This window comes from Psammomys obesus, unplaced genomic scaffold (assembly GCF_907164565.1).
Source record: "Psammomys obesus unplaced genomic scaffold, mPsaObe1.curated_primary_1811, whole genome shotgun sequence".
NCBI lineage: Eukaryota > Metazoa > Chordata > Mammalia > Rodentia > Muridae > Psammomys > Psammomys obesus.
Genome location: NW_026596091.1, coordinates 7,347,169 through 7,371,653, shown reverse-complemented (window position 1 = coordinate 7,371,653; position 24,485 = coordinate 7,347,169). Strand labels below are relative to the sequence as shown.

At 39.9% G+C, this 24,485-nt stretch overlaps 1 protein-coding gene across 4 annotated transcripts in view; it reads right to left on the bottom strand.

Moving 5' to 3' along the window:
• Positions 1–24,485, bottom strand: part of Anks1b (ankyrin repeat and sterile alpha motif domain containing 1B) — a 1,067,094-nt gene that overhangs the window by 576,542 nt on the left and 466,067 nt on the right. For all 4 annotated transcript variants that reach the window (XM_055627859.1, XM_055627860.1, XM_055627861.1 and 1 more), the window contains exon 12: positions 23,945–24,125. In XM_055627859.1, the coding sequence (XP_055483834.1) occupies positions 23,945–24,125 (181 nt within the window). The remainder of the gene's footprint in view (positions 1–23,944; positions 24,126–24,485) is intronic.

The following is a 24,485-nucleotide window of genomic DNA, read 5'->3' as shown; positions in this document are numbered from 1 at the left end:
CTGCTCCCTAAGACCCAAGAATACCAATAAAATAGCCAATGTAAGACACTTAAATAAAAAAAAATTAAATATCATAAAGTTGTTCTTTCTCAACAGTTGAATTGTCACAGTAGCACAAAAGCTTTCAGCCACCATGAATCTTTTATGCTTTTCAAAAGCAATCCAAAGCTAGGCTCCAGAAACTATTTTGGATAAAGCAAACTTTTAAGAATAAAAATATAGCTTTCCCTGGTAACTGTCGCACATTTCAATATGGATGACTGTTTAAAAACACTTTATCACAGCGCAGTGTTATTTGATTTTTACAGTGATTATTAGCATTTTCCATAAATGGCTCTGGTAGGATTTGCTACACCATATATTCTCCTGAAGTCTTATAAATTTCCCATGAAAAAGTGTAGGCTTATTTCCTATATCATTAAATATAGACAGGCTTGTGGCTTCTTTGAACACCCGTTTAAAAATAAAACAAACAAACAAACAAACAAAACCCTCTCCCTTAGCTAGGCCAGATAATGCAGCACACACATGCCTCTTACGCAGAAGGACTTTCGTCTGTTCCTGCTCCCTCGATGGCAAATAAACCCAGAAGATCCCTAAGCGCAAGATAAAATCTGTGGTGAGACTACAAAATCTATTGGAACTCCAGGAAGACCTCAGAGACTATTACCAAATATAAAAGGCTATAGGAGGACCTCAGAACATTCCGTCTCTCTGTTAAATCTTATAGAGCTTCTCGGTATCTAAGGGTACATATGATGGCCATGAGTTTCATAGGGAACTCAGAATGCAGAAAGGATTCTCTAAAGATATCTGTGAGCATAGCTTTTGTTCGTGAGAAGAAATTCTAGTAAGATTCATAGAAAACCCACTAAGTTTTTATAACTGTTCTGAGAAACATTGCCTGTTTGAGGCTAAAAGGACAGAGGCAATGCCACAGAAAGAGAGGTCTCTGGGCAATGGAACCCCTTCAGGTAGGAATCAAATTGGAGGGGTACTTAGTTTTATACATGGATCACTCATATGACAAAGGAAAGCTATTCAAAGGGAATAGATGGCAAAGGCAAGAACCATAGAGAACAACATCTAGTTCAGAATTGAGCCCAAAGCACAGAACTGGAAACAGGATGGGCCAAAGCCTGCAGTGAGCCTACTACCATCGTTTTCTTTATTTCCATTGGAAATGCCTGTGTTTGTCAATTATGTGCTAAGTATGTGAGAGGCAATTATCCTGTTTCATTGTTTCATAGGGATTCAGACCAACCAAGGGAAATGGCATTCAGATGTTTTGTGTAAGATCATTTACCTAACAGTTGACTCTACTGTAGGCATGAATGTCAGGTGCCAGACTAATACTGAAGTGGATGAAACTCTCTCTCTCTCTCCTTTCTCTCTCTCTCTCCTCTCTCTCTCTCTCTCTCTCTCTTTCTCTCTCTCTCTCTCTCTCTCTCTCTCTCTCTCTCTCTGTGTATAGGGGACTTTGGGGAAGGTGAGCATAGTTTGGCTTTAAGATAGAGTATGTTCTGTCTACACCATCTTTGTGAAGATGGCAACAACTCTATCCTCTTTTTTGCCTGTCCATCTATAGTACTGATACTTTCCCTTCCAATTAAAGTCCAAGTCGTAACAATTTAATTTGGAGTGTCTAACTGATGGAATGATTCTGTAATGTGTGTATGTGGTGTGTGTGTGTGTGTGTGAGAGAGAGAGAGAGAGAGAGAGAGAGGGTCAATTTAATGCCCCTCTTTCTTGCATTTGAAGACTGGCATTGGAGTCCTACAGAACTAGGTAAGCAGTTTGACTTCTGTTTTTCCAAAATGCCTTTAGGAAACTCAAGGTAACTCATGCAGTGAGCTGTCACGGAGAGAACAGATATAAAGATGTCCAGTCCCCTGCCTTTCTAGCTCCATGGTGGCTCATCTCTATCTACTTTTATTGAATAAGAAACACTGACAAGGCTAATCACTAAGCCTGTTCTGAGCTATGTAATCTATAAGATAATACAATGATTCCTGTTGTAATTGTATTAAATTTGGAATGGTTGCTACAGCAACGGAAACAACTCTTCTGAATTCAGAGAGCATTTGATTTTCTCTTCTTCCCTCTATCCCCATTTTAAAAATAAGAGAACACATAGATTTTGGACCACCACGACCTTGGGTTAAGCCTATAAATAAGATAAAAATGCAATCCACTAGCTATCACAGGAAACTCTAAATTTAAATCAAAATAGGTTTTAAAGCATTAAAAAAAATCATTCAGTACTCCAGACTATAGAAAGTTGCCTTGTCTTTCTGTTTCCCATCTGTAGATTAGGAATAATTATCACACAGATTAAAATGAATGAATTAATATATGAGAAAAATGCCTATGGTGTAATGGTGGTGTCTGTCACAAAAATGCCTGAATCAGTTGCAGAATTCACCTGGTGATAATCTGTGGGGATGGTTCCAAGCATAAGAGCCAGAGTCATAAGGATGGTGCCAGCAATGGGATGAGGTGTGTAAAAGACAGTATTCAATCCCTTTCTCTAAGGAATCAGACATTTTCTTTACTGTCAGTAACAAGGGGGAGACGCTGTTTTGTCTCTCTTAGACTTGAGTTCTTTACAGGAAGGGCAGAGACTTTTATCTCTGGCACTTAAGAGTGATTCAACCATAAAAAGAACTGAATGAACACTAAATGGATAAAGGAAGCAAGTTCTTTAATACAGCAGCTTCTTCCTAAACATATGCAGACATGGCCAACGTTTATGAGAATCAGAGAATACCAAGATTTCCTCTTACAGACATACCAAGTGCATACACGGTATGCACGGTATATATATGCCAGTATAATAAACAAAACTGACATGTGCTTTCTAAAGCATATTATAGCATGATCTCACAAAATTACCGAGAGGCAGGAAAGTGTCATAATGCCGTGGTCAAGGGCAGAGGTTCTGATCAGACTGTATGGTATTCAAGCCCAGCTTGACCCTCTTTTGAGACAGTAAGATGCTCCATAATTTAGTTGTATATCAGAGATAACAGCAAGGACCTAGCATTAGTGCAAGGATTAAGTTACTTAACACATACAAAGTGTTTTCTTAATAGAGATCAATTACAGACAAGAGTCTAACAGACAATGGTACCTTTTATTGCTAAAAGGGAGAAAATTGTTTCAAGTACTCTAAAACTTCTGAGAATTAAAAAAAAAAATAACCAGACAAATCTTTCAAATGAAGAAAATTGCTACATAAAGTTATGGAGGTAGTTACGTAAGTACCTAGAGGCCCCCACACAACACAGTAAAGCTAGAATCTTTTGCAATTTGTCAAAACGAACTAAAGATAGATGAATAATAAATACTAAGCTGTTAATGCCAGTGTCTACTTAGGATAATTTAATGACAAAAAATCTATGCAGCCCCACTGGGCTATGCCAAGACACTGTTCTAACTATATCTAATTTGGTTGACTTTTCCTATTTAATTAGTGAATAGTATAATTATGTGTCTGAAAGTTTGTGTGAATTTAATGCCATCAAATAGCATGAATGCAAAGTAGAGCAAAATAACAAATTCTAGGTTGTTTTTTTTTTTTTTTTGCTTTTTGAGGTCTTGCCGTCTTACAAAGAATACAATTAACTCCCCAGAGTAACCCTGATTTGCTTACATAATGAATTCTGTGGGGATGGAAGGTGCTTTCACATTGCTCCTCATCAACACCTAGCAGACTGCCTCTGATTTAGTTGAACCAAGGTCATTTTTAATAATTGCAAGTACGAGGGTCTACTGAAGATCTGCTCAGGAAAATGTACTAACGCAGCCAAAGCAGATGCACTTCTGCCTGTCTCACTCTTTTTAATTCCTCAATTGTTAAAATAATCAATATGACCCTTCACCAAGCAGCTATATTTGAGAAAAGTCCACATGCCTGCAAAATGGAACAGATACATGAATGCAGTATGAGGTTTTCTTTTGGCTGACATATGAAAACATTTTGCTGAGATATAAGGATATACACTGAATTTTTCAGAAAAGAATATGATGATTTCCTACAGTATTAACAGAGACAACAAGGTAACAACAATAAGTAAAAAGTATTCATTTTGACAAAAGCATGGGGAAATTTTTCTAACTTTCATGAAAAATGGGGTTTTGCTGCAGTATAGGTTTGTGAGTTAATGTCAAATGTTTCACTGATACTTAATATATTATTTTTAGTATGTTGATTAGAAAATTTATATTGAACCAATTTTAAAATTTCATGCCTAACCTAGCTAATAAGCTTGCTCATTATTTTTCAAATGAACTAATTCTTAATAGTCTTTGTTCCTTCCAGCCTTTTCCCTTCCTTCCTCCCACTTTTCCTCTATTTTTTTCAATCAGTACTCATTACATAATGATTTGCTTACTGACAACACGGTACTAGGTCTTAGAAATCCCATCAGTAAGTCATAATCTCTGCACCATTGTTTATGTACATGTAATATAAACAACTTTTTAAAATCATTTAGGATGTGCCCCAAATACAACAACTAATATAACAAGAAAGGACACAGAGATCCAAAGAGCCCAGAGGCAGAGACTAGCCTTATACTCCCCTCACAGAGTGATATCTGGAAGTTGGAAGTATGAGTGAGTGTGTGTATGTTTGTGTGTGTATGGACCTGTGAGTATGTATTGGTGTGTATGTATGGGTGTGTGTATGTACATGTGTGCATGTGTTTATATGTATGTGTCTATGTATGTGTCTGTATGTACATATGTATATGTTTGTGTGTGTCTGTAAGTAATGTATGTTTGTATGTAAATGTGTATATTTATTTGTGTGTACATGTGTATGTATATTTGTGTGTATGTGTCTGTGTGTGTAGATTCTTCCCTAGGAACTGCAGAGGGAGCGTGGGGCAGGCCTCTGGCATGCAGGCCTATAAGATGATAAATGTCTGTTTCAAGCCACTGTGTCTACAGTACTTCTTGTAGCTGCCCTAGGAAAATAATGCAGACAGGCTGGCTCTAAGGTACCCATGAATCTCCCACGTAGAGCAGTCTGGGACCGAAATGAGTGTAATGGTTTGGAACTCCAGCTTAGTCTAGAGATAAAACCTTGCAGAATAACAGCAAGTGGTTAAGCAATGAGGCCGCACACATGCCATTGAGGGGCAAAGTAAAAATAAGAGGTCTAAAACCCCAAAGAACAGTCAGGGGAGAGATGGACACAGAGGACGACGGTGATGGAAGGAGACAGGGGAAATGTGTACCCCAGAGCTGCTTGCAGAGAGTGTCCCTAGGGATAAGCAGAACAGACTTCTCTCACCACAACAAGGAGGAGACCCAACTACCTGAGAGCTATGACTGAGTCCAGCAAGGGCAGGCAAGTCTTTCTAGGAGGTTGAATGTGAACGTGAGAGAACCTACTATGCTAGAAGCCAACAGAGATTCTGGAATGGCTTTTCACATGACTTGGGCAGCTCTGTTTGGATGGCCTTTAAGATGATTGTGTTTTCATCTAACGAGGCACCTTGATGAGAGGAGAATGAAAGAGCACCTCATCCTAATCACCGCTGGCCATAATAAGGCAGCTCACTGAGTCACAGCCCACCACTGAAGAGCTTTACAGACGTGCATCTAGACAACTGTTTAGAACCTGTTGTTGTAGAGTTTTCTGCATAATTTATAAAGAGGGGAATTGGAGGCAGGATAATGTTTTGAAATGTAAAACATCTGACTCATAGCAGAGAGGAAGAGCAGGGGACTACCCAGGAGAGACACTTATCTCATTGTTCACATGCTGGGCAGAGAACATAAGACATCAGGCTTCTCAAAGCAAAACTACTTTAATGAGGGTGAGTCACAGTGCTACCCAGGGAAATGAATCAGGTGCCCACATGCCTAGGCGGCTTCATAATTACAGGTTTTCCCTCCGTTTTAAATTAAAACGAAAAGTCAGGTAACAAGTAAAGTCCCCATGGAACAAATTCAGCCAGATAGAAATATGCAGAGGCCTAAGAAGTAAAGTGAAAATATCAAAGGGAAGTAGCTTTTCCGAAAAGAAAAGGGAGGAAGGAAAGAAGAGGGAGGGAGAAAAACCCTGCTCTAAGCACACTCGTGCCTGCTGGCCTGATGACACTTCGAAATGCTTCTACCGTGTCCTCTATTCCAGCTGATTCTGGCACCTTAACCTCTTGGAGGAACCACAATAGCTTTTTCTCATCATTAAACTTTTATAAAAAGGAGCAGAGTTTCCTATGGTGTCTGGATCAACTAAGAGAGTGGGGATCTCCTTTGTCTCCTTCTCCATTTATCTCACTAGCTTCTGCATCTGATGATGATGATGGTGATTGGAAGTCCTGTAAATCCAATATCTGGAACATCTTTTTCCTCAGAAGCTGATCTGAACAGCCACTGACTCACTTCTGACAGACTGCCTCACTTCCTGTCCTTGGTCCTCTAGGCAAAGCAGAAGCATGAATAAGAAGGGAATGAGGGACAATGCAAAGCAGATATCATCAGCTGCTTAAAGCCTGGTGTAGTTTCCCATCAGAGCTAATTCTGGCCTAACAGTGTCTTTGTGAGAACTCTGAAAACCCACCTGGGTCAAGCAGAGAATTAATCTGATATTTTAGATCGATTTGCTCTGTGGTCGGGTCTCTATACAGTGTGGGAAGTGTAGCTCCTCTTGCCCACAATGTCCGTGTGTGTGTGTGTGTGTGTGTGTGTGTGTGTGTGTGTGTGTGTGTGTAGTCTATAAGTGTATGTGGGTGGCAGCCAGAGGAGAATAATGGGTGTCCTGCTCTTTCTCTGCCTTATTGCCTTGAGAAAGGATCTCTCATCAACCTGGAGCTCAAGTTTTGGTGGGAAGTTGGGAGGGATGTGGGGGAAGATAGGGCTGATGGCCAGCAAACAGCAGTGAACCTCCAACTTCTATGTAGATGCTGGGGTCTTAAGTTAGACAGTCATATTTATGCATGAGCGACTCTCACCTGCCTATCAAGAAGCCATCTTCCCAGCCGAAATCTATGCTCTTTAAAAGACTTCAGTCTCATCATGGCTAATCTCTATATAGAAGCCTCTTAATGAGTCTTTCGCTCAAGGTATCCAGACCTGAGGTCCTGGAATATATCCCACATTCTCTGAGGACACAGTATTCATTTCTATCATTTCCATCCTTCCCTCTCCGTACAACAATTTTCTCTTCTCTCTGTCCACATATTCTTGTTCACTCTTCATGTCTTAACCAAAAATATCCTTCTCCATCACAGGACTTCTTGGAGCCCCTTGCTTAGGATACATCTTGCCACTCACTCTCCCAGAGACTTAAATGAGCCCTTGCATAGGCTTGGGACGATTTATGGCAATTGTTACTATGAAGCCTTCTTTTCTGGATGGTCAGCTAAGAGAGAAATCTTCCTTAAAGTATCGCCTAAGCACAACAATGTGATGATATTCAGCAAGTGCTCAATGCTTTATCTCCTGACAGGATAAAGAGCTGAAGAGAAAAGTCAGGAACCTGGGTAGCAACACAACAGGAGATGTTCTTGTCGTCTTTCTGTCACTGTCCTATTGTGTGACCCAAAGCAAGCAGTCTAACCAATGTTTGAGTCCACCTGATAAAAATGTGTATAATACTACTTGTGCCATGTACAAGGCTGTCATGAACCCCAAAGATGGAGAAAAACAAATATTCAGTGGGTAATTACCATGTGCAGGGCTCTATGTGAGGTACTGACATCAACAGTCTTTAAAAAAATCCCTAAAAGCTTTATTTTAAGATTTGAAAAGTAGAGGGAGGGGCTTATGGGGGGATACAAAATGAATAAAGTGTAATTAATAAAAAATTTAAAAAAGTTAAAAAAAAGATTTGAAAAGTAGTAAAATAAGGACTTAGTTTGAATTACTCTTACTTAAGAAGGTCTGCTCTCTATCTCTTTATTTTTTTTTTTATAAACTGATTGCTTTGATACCTATCTGAATATGCATTCAAGTCATGAGACAAGCATACTTGAGATAGGTATCACCTGCCTACCAAACCACCCCTGGATGGCTGGCCCAGCCAAATTTATATGTTGCTTTCTCTATGTTTATATTATACTTAATATAGTTACATTCTATCTTATTTATTTGTTTATCACAAAACTTTAGGGAGCATAGAGTATATCTTTCCATTATTATAGTCCTAGTGTTTTGATTAGATATCAAATGGATAGTGGATATTAACAGTACTATATGAGTATTATCAAAATGAATACTTTATCTGACATTTTTAGAAGATTCAATAGTTTTATTTAGTGTTTCTAAGTTTTATATTTGCGATGGTTAATCTTCATTGTCAATTTAAGTGGCTTTAGAGTCGCCTAGGAAACACAGTTATGGATGCATCTATGAAGGATGTGCTCAGATAGGTCCATCTTGGGAGAGCGGAACCATTTGAATGTTGCTAGCACTGTCCTATATGTCCCAGGCCAAATGAAAAATTATTGAGAGGACTAGCCTTCATCTCTTCTTCCTGACTGTCGGAACAACGGGATGTGAGTAGCTACTTCACACTCCTGTCACCACAGCTAGAGCTGGCTGGGCACCTTCCCCACCATAATGGTCTGCACTTTCCCACACAGGAACCCCAGGCTGGAGACAGAGCTTGGTGGTTAAAACCGTTTACTGCTCCTGGGCCAGGTGTGGTAGCTCACATTTTAATCCCAGCACTCAAGAGTTCGAGACTTGGTCTATGAGACCAAGGCCATGAGACCAGGGTCACATGGTGAACCCCTGAACAACAACAATATATGTATGTATTTTAAAATAAAACAAAAAATGAGTATGTATTTTTTTTTCAGATGACCTAGATTCAGGATCTGGCACCCTCTTCTGGGCTCCATGGGCCGCAGGAATTCATGTGATGAATACACATACATACATACATACATACATACATACATACATACATACATACGTGCAGGCAAACATTCACTCACAATGAAACAAAAGTAAACTGAAAAATTAAATAAGCCTTTCCTTAAATTGCTTTGTCAGAACAATGAGAAAAGCAGTGGATACTTTTCATAACCAACCAATAATTAAGGTTCCATCCACAGCATTTCATGCTTGAGGTTGTTAAATGGAATAGCGGTTTGTATTCAAAAATAGAGATTCAATTTTAGGTAAATATATTAAAGTGAAATTTAGAGTTTACAAAATAGTTGCTGCTGAAAAGATAATAAATATATCAAACATGAGGGATAAGAGAATAACTCAGGTTCTCTTTGCACTTGATACCCTAGTATTAGTTTTCTGCATTGACAATATCCGGGAGAAAAATGTATTATTAGTAAATAACAAATTACTTAGAGAGCTTGACACATTTATTATAATGCTGCCCCTTCCAGAGAAGTATAACTAATAGCAGAAATAAAACACAGCTGCAAATTAATGGTCTGTACTGCATCATTGGGCTAGGGAATATCCAATGCTAAGAGACTAAAATAGAGCAGAAATTTCCTTCCAATTTAAACAAGGACTCTGTACTTAGTACTCAGATTAGAAGAATTACAAAGTTACTTTGAAGTTATGTAATATACGATTTAAATCCTTTCTCTAAGACAACAGCTTGTCAAAATGCTAATCACCAGGAGTGGAGAGATTGGTTTGGCTAACAATGCTTTCTTTTGTGTATGCTTGTGTGCTTTCCAGAAGAGAATCTGAAATCTATTTTTAGCTTTATATAGTCAACTCCTGATTACATGAGCTTGTAAAAGAGACCACAGATATCCCTGCTAATAGAGGAAGCGAAGACAAACAATGGGCTTGGTTGATATCCAAAAGAGTGTATAATACAAAAATTACATCCTTGGCTCTGGAATAAGTGTAGCCCACCTGCTCTCCTCATATCCCTTTAGCTTATCTAGATCAGAGTCATGGAAAGCTCAGCTATCCACCCAAGGGTCAGTTCATTCTAACTCCTGCAAGCTGTGGGTCAGCAGACTGAATTCTCCTCAGGGCTCCGTGGCTCAATACCATATATTTTCAACCTTATGCACTAATGCAAAAGAAGACAAAAGCAAGAAAGAGGTCAATTCGAGGAAAGAAAACATAGCCATCCTATTTAAACTATGACCTTGTAATAAAACAGGGATGGCTAAAGTCTGTAGTTATTTTTAAAATTAAGCCTTGAGACTAAAGAAAAGGAAAATTAGAAATTAGTACAAATTATTAGATGCATTACTTTTCAGGGTGATTTTAATGGTTTTGGAGATACTGGGCCAACTATTTTATAATTGTCTATGAAAACAGAATATTTTCATATTGTAAAAAATCTTTTCACCTGTAAATTAGATAGACTATGTAACAAGAATTTACATTAAAATGACATCTCTCTGAGGAGTTTTATGAAGTAACAGACGAGAGCAAGAATCCAGGCTGAGTAAGATCCGTTAAGGAGAATGATCCTGCCTTCTTATAAAGATGGGATTCAGGAGCCCTCCACCTTCAAGATCTAAGTAGCATCACTTTGGGGTAGGTTTCAGCAAAAGATCTGAATTAAGTCCAGAGCTGCAGCCACCTTTGTGCAGCCTTCCCAGGGCCACCGATTTTTACATCCAAATAGGCTCATAGCAGGTGGTAGAATTCCAAAAAAAAGCAGGTATTCATTCACTATTCAAGTACTTAACATCTATTATAAGTTACCTTTCTAGGCATTAGGGATACATTGCATTTGAGACGTTCCTCTATTTCAGGGGCTCACAAACACAAATAAATGCATTCATATGGAATTTGCAGGAAGTACATGAAGCTTATGAAAACTGGTGGAGCTAGGAAAGGCCACACAATGGAGATGAGAACTCTGGGACCTGCTAAGTCAGAGGTGGAGAATTCATGAATGGCAGCCCTACCCTTAAGAAGATGCCTGAGAGAGTTCATTCATCTTCTCTCTCTCTCTCTCTCTCTCTCTCTCTCTATCTCTTTCACACACACACACACACACACACACACACACACACACACACACACGATGAGGACACAGAGAGAAGCTTCTGTCTGTGAACCCTAAAGCTACAACCACATCTGCTGGCACACTGATGTGCATTTTCCCACATCCAGGAGAGAAATACATTTCAGTTGTTTAAGTTACCCAGGTGTGATTGTACACCTGTAGTCCCAGCACTCAGGAAGCAGGCAGATCTCTGAGTTTGAGGCCAGCCTGGTCTACAGAGTCAGTGCCAGGACAGCTGAGTTATGGAGAGACCCTGTCTCAAACAATAGCAGCTTTAATAGTATATGATTATTCTGTTATTTAATTATTTAATAGAATAAGGCTATTCTATTAAAGCTGCTATATTATTCTATTCTGTGCTATCTTTAGTCAAATTACCTGAGGGAATTGGAGTCTAGTGGGTGGGTTGGATGGGAAAACATTCCAGGTTGATGGAACTGCCATGAGTACTAAGAATAAGATGCTTAGGAGCACATGGTATACTTGACAGAAACAAGAAGCATGACATGAATAAACAGAAGCAAGAATTAAATTTTCAAAAGCTGTGTTGGATATAATAAGACATTTCTCGTCTTGCTTGTATAAGATTCCTTTCTTTTAAAATGGACAGATACACCTCATGAAACTGAAAAGCTTCTGTAAAGCAAAGGACACTGTTGTCAGAACAAAATGACAGCCTACAGACTGGGAAAGGATCTTCACCAACCCTATATCTGACAGAAGGCTGATATCCAGAATATATAAAGAACTCAAGAAGTTAAACACCAACAAATCAAGTAATCCAATTAAAAAATGGGGTACAGAGATAAACAGAGAATTCTCAACAGAGGAATATTGAATGGCCAAACACTTAAAGAAATGCTCAACGTACTTAGTCGTCAGGGAAATGCAAATCAAAACGACCCTGAGATTTCACCTTACATCCATCAGAATAGCAAAGATCAAAAACTCAAGTGTCAACACATGCTGGAGAAAGGGGAACCCTTCTCCACTGCTGGTGGGAATGTAAACTTATACAACCACTCTGGAAATCAATCTGGTGCTTTCTCAGACAATTAGGAATAGCATTTTCTCAAGATCCAGCTATACCACTCCTAGGCATATACCCAAAAGACGCTCAAATAAACAATAAGGACATTTGTTCAGCCATGTGTGTAGCAGTTTATTTGTGATAGCCAGAACCTGGAAACAACCCAGATTCCCCTCAGTTGAGGAATGGATACAGAAATTGTGGTGCATTTATACAATGGAATATTACAAAGCAATAAAAAATAAGGAAATCATGAAATTTGCAGGTAAATGGTGGGAACTGGAAAAGATCATCCTGAGTGAGGTATCCCAGAAGCAGAAAGACACACATGGTATATACTCACTCATAAGTGAATATTAGACATATAATATAGGATAAACAGACTAAAATCTGTACACCTAAAGAAACTAATCAAGAAGGAGGATTCTGGCTAAAATGCTTAATCCCCATTCAGAAAGGCAAAGAGGATAAACATCAGAAGAAGGAGAAAACAGGGAACAGGACAGAAGCCTACCACAGAGGGCCTCTGAAAGACTCTACCTTGCAGGGTATCAAAGCAGATGCTGAGACATATGGCCAACCTTTGGGCAGAGTGCAGGCAATCTTATGAAAGAAGTGGGAAATAGTAAGATCTGAAAAGGACAGGAGCTCCACAAGGAGAGTAACAGAACCAAAAAATAGGGGCACAGGGGTCTTTTCTGAGACTGATAATCCAACCAAGCACCATTGATGGAGATAACCTAGAACCCCTGCACAGATGTAGCCCGTGGCAGTTCAGTATCCAAGTGGGTTCCACAGTAATAGGAATAGGGACTGTCTCTGACATGAACTGATTGGCCTGCTCTTTGATCAACTGTCCCTAAGTGGGGGGGAGCAGCCTTACCAGGCCATAGAGGAAGACAATGCAGCCACTCCTGATGAGACCTGATAGACTAAGATCAGAAGGAAGGAGAGGAAGACCTCCCCTACCAGTGGACTTGGGGAGGGATATGGGTGGAGAAAGGGGAAGAAGGGTGGGGTTGGGAGGGAAGGAGAAAGGGAGCTACAGGGGGGATTCAAAGTAAATAAAGTGTGATTAATAAAATTAAAATAAAATGGACAGATACTATTTTTAAAATAATTTTAACAAACATAATATCTAATCAGCTCGTAACATATTATATTGAAAGTAATTCAGTAATTATCTCACATTATTAAAATAAGTAGTAGAAATCCATATCTAATCATTCATTAATCCAAATGAATAATGAACCACTCAAAGAGAGTACGAGCTTACACATTTTATAAACTTTCCCTAGGGATGCATAGTTCCTGGGGCATCACATAGGCTTTTCATTTTGTGTCAGTTTATGAGCTTCTGCGAAGTCAGCGGTCTTCAGAAGACCTTCACAGTGATTTCTCTTAAACTTTGACTTGTTTCACGTGAGATGGGGTCTAACCCAGTAATGCAGCCATCAAGGCTGGCTTCAGCCACAAGGCAACCCCCGCCTCTGCCTCCGCCTCCTGAGTACGAGGATTAAAAGCAGGAGCCACTGAGGTTCAAAGTGACTGTTCAAGCTGAGAAGCTCCTTTTATTATGCACACTTCCAACTCTCCACGCAGTATGCACGCATGCGCGTGGTTTTAAAATTCTTTAGGTAGTCCTAAGCGTCAAAGCCAGCGCTCCTTACACCGAGATGGGCACTGTGTGAGCACAGTTCTTAAGCGGTGGAACAGTATGATCTAATACGTACTTGAGAAAACAAAGGCTCTTCCGGCTTTAACGAACAGCCTTGGAGACAGGAAGCCTAGGGTGGAAGCATCAATAATGCAGGAATTTCTAGTCTGGATGGTCCCTAATACAGTCTCCCATCCTTTGTCTTATATCTTGAGATTTCATTATTAAAGCGTTAGCCTCACAACTTATTACTTATTCATATAAAAACATTTTTAAGGAAAATAGGATGATAGAAGATGCATAAGTGATACTGAGGTGGGCTTGGTAGAACCCTTCCCTCTCAATCATGTAAACTCATAGACCCAGGGACTGGCATTGATCTGAGCTGTGCTTTGGAGCTGGGCTGATGCAGGGAGCCTCCTTGCCTTATGAATAGGACATGGGGCACTGCATTCATCTCCTGCCTCTGCATCAATTACAATGAGCTTCAAGGCTCATAGCAACATAAATTTATCCTAACAGTTCACATGAATCAGGAGTCTTCACTGGGGTCTGTCTAAGGTCTAACTAGGCTCTAATCCAGGCAGTGGTCAAATATGAAGTCACAGCTGAGGTTCAGGGCTGAGGTTGAGGCTATTTCCCCCAGCTCAAAAATCCTCGTCATTTGCAGAATTCATTTCCCCACAATCATAGAATTGTGTGGCTTGCTTCTCCAACGCCAGCAGCACAGAGAGAAAGACGGCTGTTTCCAGACCCTCGCCTGTAGATCTTGTATGAAGAGATCACATGATAGGTACAGGCTTACCAAAGGGACTCTGCTAGGGCTTGAATCTGAACTGTCCCCTACCTGCTCATCTCCTGGTGTTTTAGCTTGTCTTAACACATGCCTTCCAGCAGATGGTGCTGTTTTATGACGCTCAGCAACCTCAGGAGGTAGGAAGGGTTGTTTGGTAGAAGTGAGTTACTTCGAGGCAAATCTTCGGGGGCTATTGCCCAGCTCTAGTTTAGATTCAAACTTATCTCTCTCTCTCTCTCTCTCTCTCTCCCTCCTTACCCCCCTCTCTTCTTCCCTCTCCTTCCTCTCTCTCCTCCTTCCCTTCCTGTATCTGTCACTGTCTCTGTCTCTTTGGTTCTTGATATGAAAAACATTGTTCAAGCTTATACTCTTGTCTCACAAGGAACTTCAACCTCATCTCCACCACAAAGAAGTGTATACTCGCATACTGAGTCAGAATAAATCCTCCCTTCCTTAAATTACTTCTATCAGGCATTTGTCACCAAAAAAAAAACCAAAAAACAAAAACAAACAAACAAACAAAAAACAACTAATATCATCCTTCCTTTGACTAACTTAAAGTTTAAAGTCAAGGATGGAGACCTTGCTTGCATCTGCCCCCTCCCCTTTATCATAAAACACCCAATGGAGTTACATCCCATCACCTTTACCACCAGTCACCTGTCCATCATAGCTTGCATTTACTTAAAAGGAGTACCCAGTGGCCCGTTTTAGAACTTGGCCTGCCACAGGTGATAAGAGCCAAGTACAAGAGCTAACGCCTCCAAAGTCGAGCTACGGAAGCCAGAAGCTGAGAGGAGCTGCTCTACCAAGTAGGTAGGAAGCCACCAGGAGATTGTCTGGTACAAGCTCTGCCCTAGGCCCTCCCTGCCATGTCACATAAAAGCAAAGCCTGTGAAAAGTAAACACCAGGGGAACCATACAAACCACCTTCTTCGCAGTCAGGAATAAAGAACAGAGGACATTCTCTCAAAAGCAGGCTGCAGCAACAGTGGTGGACAGAGAAAAACACCTTGCTGTGTGGAAGTTCTTTTCAGCCGGGACAGGGAAGGGATTTCTTCCTCCCCCGTGCACTGCAAATCCAAGGAGACTCTCCCAACTCCTTTCTCTTAGACATTACCATCATAGATTCTCCCTTAGTTTCATACTTAGTTATAATGATCATACATATATCCCACAAATATAACTGACAATGGGAGGAGGCAGTTCAAGTGATATAAGCAATCTCAGCAGAGAAAATCATATCAGAAAAAAAAAAAAACTATTCATCAAACTAAAGAAGACAGGCTAATTAGAGAGAAGATACATGGCATGGAGAATTGGATTCTCAAAGTAAATTCCAGCTAATGAAGCAGTTATGTTTTCACCTGCATTAGCTCCAGGTAAAAGCAAGCCAAACAAACAAACAAACAAAACAGTTAAAAAAATCAGTTTGAAAAGAAAGAAAGATTTTTTACAACATAACATCTCTGGAACTGCACCCCTCAACCACCATCACCATCACTGTCACCTGTCTCTGCTGGAATTTCCAACACAGACTGTCCCCTGTCCCCAACAGCAACACACAGCAGCTTTCACCACCCTCCCATCCTAGGACACACCAAACTGGGACATAGAACAATCCCAGTCCCACTTACAAGCAAGGCAACCTGCTTGCTCTGGGCCACAGGATTGATTTTTTTAGATGTTCCAAACTATACACCCACTCACAAATTCTTAACTTTTTTTTTCCTCTCCAACAAACAGAATCTTAGTTTGGAATGTAAAAATCTTCTCAGTTGTCTTTGGTTTCATTGTCATCTTGGAGCCAAAGTGCCCCTCAGCAAGCTGTGTCCAGCAGCTGCTGTAATAAGTAGCTTGAGTTCAAGGCTGTAGTTCACAGCACTGTGAACTAGTTAGAAGGAAGGCCTCTGCCTGGCTCTCTGATAATCCGTAACCAGTGGGAGAGCTCAGGCCACCCTCTCCATCCTGGTTTTATTTCTCTAGTATTTCCTCTCAGTAGAAGTCCACTCTATACCACTGAGCACCTAATGGCTTTTGGTTTTATTTTCCTTCCATTTGGAAGGAGGTGTTTTTCTACCTTTTTTTTAAATTCCCCTCTCTCCAGTCAGTTTTTCCAGCAGGAGGTAGATGGTTTGAAAGTACAGAATTGGAAGTAATTAGTTACTCAGGACGGCTGACTTTCCTGGTAGGTGCTCGTGAAGTGCTAATTCATGAAATGTGTTATATAGAAAGAGCTTTCTGGATTCAGCTTTCTAGAAGAAAGAAGACTCTGTCATAATTTCTTCTTGTCTTCCCTCCCAACACACCTATCCAGTGGTTTTTTACTGAAAAACTCAAACTCTGGAGCTGCCCCTGTAGGCTAAGCCACTGTTTCTTGATTGTTTAATCCTTTTCACCCTTTTCTTTTAACGAGCATACAATTATCACACGGTTTCTCTCACTCTGCCTCGGCGCACTGACAAACCAGTATCTCAACTATCTACTCAGTATAGCTCCTTTGATATTCAAGTTTAGTCTAAAATGGTTTTAAAATGGTTTCAGTGGTTTTAAAATATCCTTGAATCATATCTTTTGTCCTTTTCATTTATTGTATCCTGCATCCAAGCGCCAAAAATATGTTATCTCCACTTTCAAAATAACCCCAAAATTCTACCATTTAAACTTCACCACTACCTCCATTTAAAAAACAAACAAACCTTGATACCTGGGGGGTGGGTGGTGAGAGGGTGGGAAAAACACATTGGTAGCCACTAAGGGTATCCCAAAGACTAAAATGCCTAAGGAGATGGGCTCTCAGGTCAGGGAAGTGCTCCATAAGAGAATGAGGCAAATATGCCTGGGCTCAAGAACAGAGAGCTCCCTCAGGGAACAGACCTGGAAGAAAGCCCCATCTCAAGATGACTCTAGAGATTAAGAGACAGAATTATTGACCATCATGGAAGAGTGGGGGAGATTCATAATTTACTGAGCAAATGAAGAGTATGTCAAATGCTTTGAACTGAGACCAACGTATATACAGATATGGTCCTTCACACCAAGTGTCTCCTCTAGGAAATCATACTGACCCGATTATAGACAATATTTAGAGGGGTACAGGCTAAACTCCATGCTGAGTCCTATAGTCTCAAAATTGAGTCATTCCTGGGTTCATGTCCGTTCCCACTGCAGAACTTCTTTTCCTCTTCATCTTCCTCTCTCTCTTCTTTTACTTATGCTTCTCCTCTTCCTCCTTAACCACCATCTCCTCTGTCTTGCTCTCTGTTTCTCTGTCTCTCTGTCTCTCTGTCTCTCTGTCTCTATCTCTCTCTCTCTGTGTGTGTGTGTGATGTGTATACTGTGAATTCATGAAAGCAGAGGTGATGGCATGTGTCTTCTACTACTGCTTTGTCTCTCCTTGAAGCTCCAGGTCAATAGCCCTATTGAGTGTTTTTTCTTCTTCTTTACAATTTATTCATTATATATCCCGATTGAAGCCCCCTCCCTCAATTCCTCCCAGTCCCACCGTCCCTTCCTCTTCCCCTCATCCCCTTCCCTTAGTCCACTGAAAAGGGGGAGTTCTCCACTGTTGCCATCTCTCCACAGCTTGTTAAGTCTCATCAGGACTGCTTGGATCCTCTTCCTCCATGGTCTGGCAAAGCTGCATGACCAGGGGGAAGTGATCAAAGAGCAGTCAACTGAGTTCATGATAGAGGCAGCCCCTGCTCCCCTCACTCAGAGATCCACATGGAGACTGAGCTGTCAATCAGCCACATCTGAGCAGGGGGTCTAGGTCCTTTCCATGTATGGTCCTCCATTGGTGCATCAGTCTCTACAGGACCCGATCAATTCAGATATTTTAGTTTTGTTGGTCTCCTTGTGGGGTCCTGTCCCCTCCATGTTGCTCTAATCCCACCCTTCTCTTCCTCTGTAAGACTCCCAGCTTTCTGCCCAAAGTTTGACCCTGAGTCTCAGCATTATTGATACTCATCTCTCTTTGTTACTTCTTTTCTCCATGTAAATTCTGCAGTCAAATTTACACTTTTTCATTCTTATTACCTGGCTCTTCAGTCACTTGAATGTACCCATATAGCAAATCCATAACCTGTTTAAAATTTATCTCTTCAAATTTTTGGCACTTGTATCCTCCAGCTGACTCAGGCTAGAGAAAACACAAAACTGCACTGGCTAATCTCATTCATGGCTTGTGAGCACAAGCATCAACTGGGCCTTAACTTCATTCAGATGGTTCCTCCACGTCTCCTTTTTCCTAAGCACCTATTTCAGCTCTTCTCAAGTGATGCCTTTTCACTATCTCTCTTCCCAAGTGGAGCTACTGCTTTCTGCTTAATAGAGAAAACACAAACCATCAGATCTTCTGTAGATTGTCGAATGGATGCCCTTGCTAGAATTCTTACTCACACTCAAAACATCTTGCCTGTTAGCAATATACTCCTCTCTGAAATCAATTTTTCCACCAATTTCACAACCCCCTCCCTGTTTCTGCTTCTTCAGCAGAACTTAAGAGTTCCTTTGGGAAAATTCCCTGTAAAGATTAACGATGGTCTAGCCTTCCTCTCTTTAAGTCCTCCACTCTTGTTTTTTCTTGTACACATTGTTTGATGTTTTGTCCATTAGTTCTAATGAAGTTGGTCTTATGAAGCTCATCAGTGATATCTACACTGTTAAATCCACAAGTTAAATTCCTCATCCTAAGCCATGTAGGAGTTATGTTTAACAGAGTCAAATAGCTGTTTGCTTTCTCCTCCTCCTTCTCTTTCTTCTTTCTCCTCCTCCTTCTCTTCTTTCTCCTCTTCTATTTACGCTTCTTCTTGTTCTTCTTCACCTCCCTCTTCTTTCATGATGTAGGCGTGTGTGTGTGTGTGTGATGTGTATAGTGTGAATACACATAGACCAGAAATGACACTATGAGTCTTCTACTCTACTTTCCACCTTATTTTTTTCAGAGTCTTTCACCAGAAGCATAACAATTGATGAAGCTGGTTGGACAAGCTCCATGGATCTGCCTGTCTCTGCTTCCTACCCCAGTACTGGAATTACAGATGCTCATGGCCATGCCCAACTTCTATGTGTATGCTGGGGATCTGTAATTGGATCCTCCTGGGGATCTGTAATTGGATCCTCCTGATCATTAGACAGGAGCTTTACTGAATGAGTCATTGCAATGATTCCACACTCTTTCCTCTTTAATATCTTCTTTAATAACTCCAGAATAGAGGGTCCACCTGATCCAGTATGGTGGCTCCTTCTCTGTTGGACACTCGTTGTCAATGCTGCCTTTTGTCCCCTCCTCCACATTGCTCAGTTTTGGTCCTCCTTACCTACACACACTCAGCATAGTCTACACCAGTGGTTCTCAAGCTGTGGGTCATGACCCATTTGGGGTTGAAGGACCCTTTCACAGGGGTGGCACATGAGATGTCCTGCATATTATAATTTATACTGATTCACAACAGTAACAAAATTACAGATATAAAGTGGCAGCAAAAATAATTTTATGGTTAGGGGTCACCATAGCATTTAACACCTTTGTATTAAAGGTTTGCAGTATTAGGAAGGTTGAGAACCACTTATCTATATAATGATGGAATTATTTACATCTTTCCCTTGGACTCTCAGCTGCCTACTCAGCACATCTTTTCAAATATTTAATAAATAGAGTTAAAATTAAATCCTGATATTCAACTTTTTCATCAAATTTATTCCTTCCTCCACCTTCTTACGTATGTCAGAAGAGGTAAATCCATCTTCACAGAAGTTCCAGATATCTTAGAGACATCTTTCATTCTTCTTTTTGTTACAATGCCACATTTACTTCTCTGTGAAATATTGTCTTTACCACAATATTATGTATTTAACAATATGTCCAAAATGCATCTGTTTCTCTTTACTGCCCCTGCTTTATCTTTGATCTCAGTTTCTGTCTCCGTTCACACTATTCAATGCTGAATGACCTCCTACTGGACTTAATGCTCCATTATCAGTTCAACAGCTAGGAATACTGATGGGACAAAAATTAGACCACACAAGTCTTCATTTCAGTTTTTTTTAAAATCAGTTTTTAAAAGAAATGGAAAACTGGGGTCTAAGCCTACCATCTTACCTGCAGACATCCACAGTGTAAGAAACACATTTGCATTTGGCTCATGTGCTTAAGCTAGAAAATTCAGGTCTTCCGTGAACTCCTCCTTCACCTTTGCATAATGGTCAATTATCCCGGTCAGTTCCTTCCATTTATGCATGTGTCTGTGGCATTCGTTGGTATCTGTGCTCTTCCGATGCCAGCTTCTCCCCACATCCATTCTCACCTCAAGTCCACTTTCTGTGCATTAACACTAATCTTTCTAGTTAAATGTGATTTTATCCATAAGATTCCCTCATTTACCACCAAAGCTTTTCCTCTTCTGAACGTTGTTTGATGATTTCTAAATTGAAGCTTTAATCATAGTTTAGGATGCTTTTAAATGCCTGTCTCTCAAAATAAATCTCTTGGTTCACTTAAAGTTTTGCAATCAGCTTTTAAAGGTATATTAGCTCTTGTTCTATTAAATGTCATTTTTGTCAAGATGAATGTTTTGTACAATCATTTATAAAATGAACTGTTTATGTAATGTTAATTAAATTATACTTCAAAGTGAAAAAGGCTACAGAAATCTCTCCTTTATTAAAATTCTCAGATTTCAAGAAATAATATTATAAGGAAAAAAATAGAAAATATTAAAGAATATTGAGAATATTGGTTTCCATCATTTACAAAATGCAGTCACCTAAGTAAACCCATATATTAACACAGGTGTCCAAGGATGAAATTTTATCTTCCCTTTTTGGAAGAGCAAATTGAAGAACACAAAAGTGATTTGATGGAAAATAGTGAGCAAATCCAGGATGGAGCTGACTCTTTCAATATACACCACTTGGGAGTGTATGCAGAGGAAGGCCCGTAAATCCAAAATTTAACAAATTAACTCTAGCTGTAAGATAATAACTACTTTCTCATGTAGACCAAAAAAAAAATCTTTTATCTTAAAATTTTTTAAGTTTTATTTTTTAATTTAAAGCAAATCAGCATTGTCATTGTACATTATTACAAAGTACCAGTTTTCTACAAAGGTTGTGATGAATTCTGGAAGTGACTATTGCATCAGAAAGTCACACCAGCACTACTGGAGCCTGCTTCAGCAGCTAAGGGTGAGGTTTTGGCTCAGCTAAAGGTTAGGTGGCAGGGCGTCTTGAGGCTAACAATCTCTGCACATTTTGGATGCTGTAGTAAATGTGAGTTCTCACCCTCTCCGCTTTGGGCCAGGGCTTACTCTCTACGCCTACAACTCTGGCTTTTAATGAAATAAAAGCAAGCAACATCTCTATCTACATCAAAAGATAATTGAAAAAATTCAAATCCTTAAAAACATTTTGTGCTTAAAATAAAATAATGCTGTTAAAGGTTTTTCTTAAGGCAAGTCTAACAATACTTACTACCCCTCCCATTTGGGGCTTTAAAATCTAGGAATGAATGCTCAAGTAAATGCTGGTTGAATAATTTCACACCCAGAATCTTTTCCAGGGTCCTCATGCCATTTTCCTTTAGAAAGCATGACCCACTTGCTTATTTTATAAAACTGTACCTGCTATAGAGAAAACAGCATACACTAGTTAAATGAGTGTGAGGCTTGAGTAGATGGCAGAGAAGTGTGAGAAAATCACAATTCCTGCTTCTACTGTTAACAGTTAGCAGTATTTATTGAGCAGTAAATTAGCACATGATAGGACATTGTGCTAATCACTGCTTTATAAGCACTATCACACTACAGGCTATGAAATCTAATCAGTTCCTTGTCTGTTTAATTCTGTAGAGAGGAAAAATTGTAGCACCAAAAAAGGCAAGCTTGTCTCAAATTAGTAACCAATTTTGGCAACCTCACTTCAGGGTCTATAATGTGCCAGACCCTTCTACTCCAGTGCACATTCTAGAAAGAAGAGAGGAGACTACAACTAGACAAACAGGTTATCAGCATCTTCTTATATGTAGATAAGACCACTGAAGAAAGAAAAGAGAAGACTCCATAGAAATAACTAGAGAAATCAGGTAGATTGTTCCACACCTGTAACCCCAGTGTGTCGGGAGCTTAGGTAGGACCGTGAGCGTGAGGCGAGCCTGGACTGTACAGCAAGGCCTTGTCCTCCTTCAGATACCACCAAAGTGAACATTAGCAATATAGAAAAGTGGTTGGGAACATGGGCGTTGGCACCAGGTTTGAGTGCTGGTTGGCTGGATGGCTGTTATTTATCTTCTTTGTGTCTGAATTTCTTTGAGTATAGATACTAGTACTAAATTCACATACCCATCCAGAGGTCAAGATGAGCTGAACTAGTTAAAATGCCTAAAACACTGTCTGACTGAACACTAAGTATTTGCATTTTATTATTATTGGAAGGGTTCTGTTTATTTTTGCTTCTCTCCTTTCCTTCCTTCCTTCTCCACTTCCTTCCTTCCTTTTTTCTTTTCTTTCTTTCTTTTTTGATTCTTATCATTATGTGAGAAGTTCCACTCAAGAAAGTACAATCTGAAAATTATGTGAATCCTATGTGTATCCAAGCCAAAACCTAAATGATGCTCAGTCACATAGACATTAAAAGACAGAGCTTACAGGTGGAAGGGACCAGAGTGGTAAAGTCCTTGAGCCAGATGCTCAGCAAAGAAGGCCTGGATGAATCTGCCAAAGGCCAGATTCAAGAGTGAGTTGGAAATCAAGTGACAGTTGCCTTCATAGGCCATGATAAAGATCTGATTCCTCTGACACACCTTAAACACAGCAATAGCATATTTTAATTTAGACTCTATAAATATCACTCTGGCTGCCATGAAAAGTTGGATTATGAGTTCTATAGTGTGTTTACTGTGAATTAGACATAAGTGAGTAACTGGTTTCTGATTATCTTTGGGATGTCCCTTATCCTTACCAGTTATTTATGAGCTTATTCTTCTCCAAAGGACAAAGACACTGATTGTGTAGAACTGGAAAGCTTTCCCTAGTGGATGGTACTACTTCCTCCTTCCATCCCTCCTTTCCAAGTTCAGCAACAGCATCTTAGCAACAGCATCCAACTCAGTCTTACCGGATATCTTTGATGAAAGCATTCCAGTGTCAGAGTAGCTATCAACAACAGGTCCATGTGTTGACTAGCTGATAAAACTGTGGTATAGCAATGCATGACAGTAGAAGAAACAAGCATTTCTAGATCTTTGGCTATTTTACAACCATAGCAATGTTAAATTGTTATTTTAATGTCAACACTGGAAAGACACTAACATATTAAAAACAATATCATACCCATGTCATGATAAAAAATATTAGTACCCTAAACTATTTCTCATATAACGTGAGCCGGAGATAAAATTTGTATGAAGATTTTTCTGACTAACCACAGCTCATAAAGGCTTTATTAAAGCTCAAAAGTATAGCTATATAAAGTGTTTTATATATATTTTACCTGTGTGTTCAGCTCCCTCGTTCTTGACTTCTGTGGTTTCCACAGAAGAGGTGGGCGGGCTAACTGGAGGGCTAGAAGTAAAGCTGGTACACCCTGTAGATGTGCTGATTTCAAAGTATTCTTGGTTATGATTCATTCGCTGGAAATCCAGAGAAGACACAATAGATGTTCGTTGTTTTGGCTAAAATACACAAACGCGACAGGAGTATTAATACAAACCTGCTTGCCTTTAATCCGACCTCACTGTCTAAGCAACTTGAGGATGGAAAAGTTTATTTCATCCTCACATCCATGTAACAGTTTACCATCAAAAGCAGTGAGGGCAAGAACTCAAGCAGGTTAGAAACCTGGAGGCAGGAGCTGATGCAGAAGCCATGCTGCTTACTGGCTTGCTCATCATGTTTGCTCAGCCTGCTTTCTTATAGAACCCAGGACCACCAGTCCAGCGGTGGCCCCACCCACAGTGGGTTGGACTGTCCCCCATCAATCACTCATTAAGAAAATGCCCTAAAGGCTTGCTTCATACCAATCTTATTGAAGC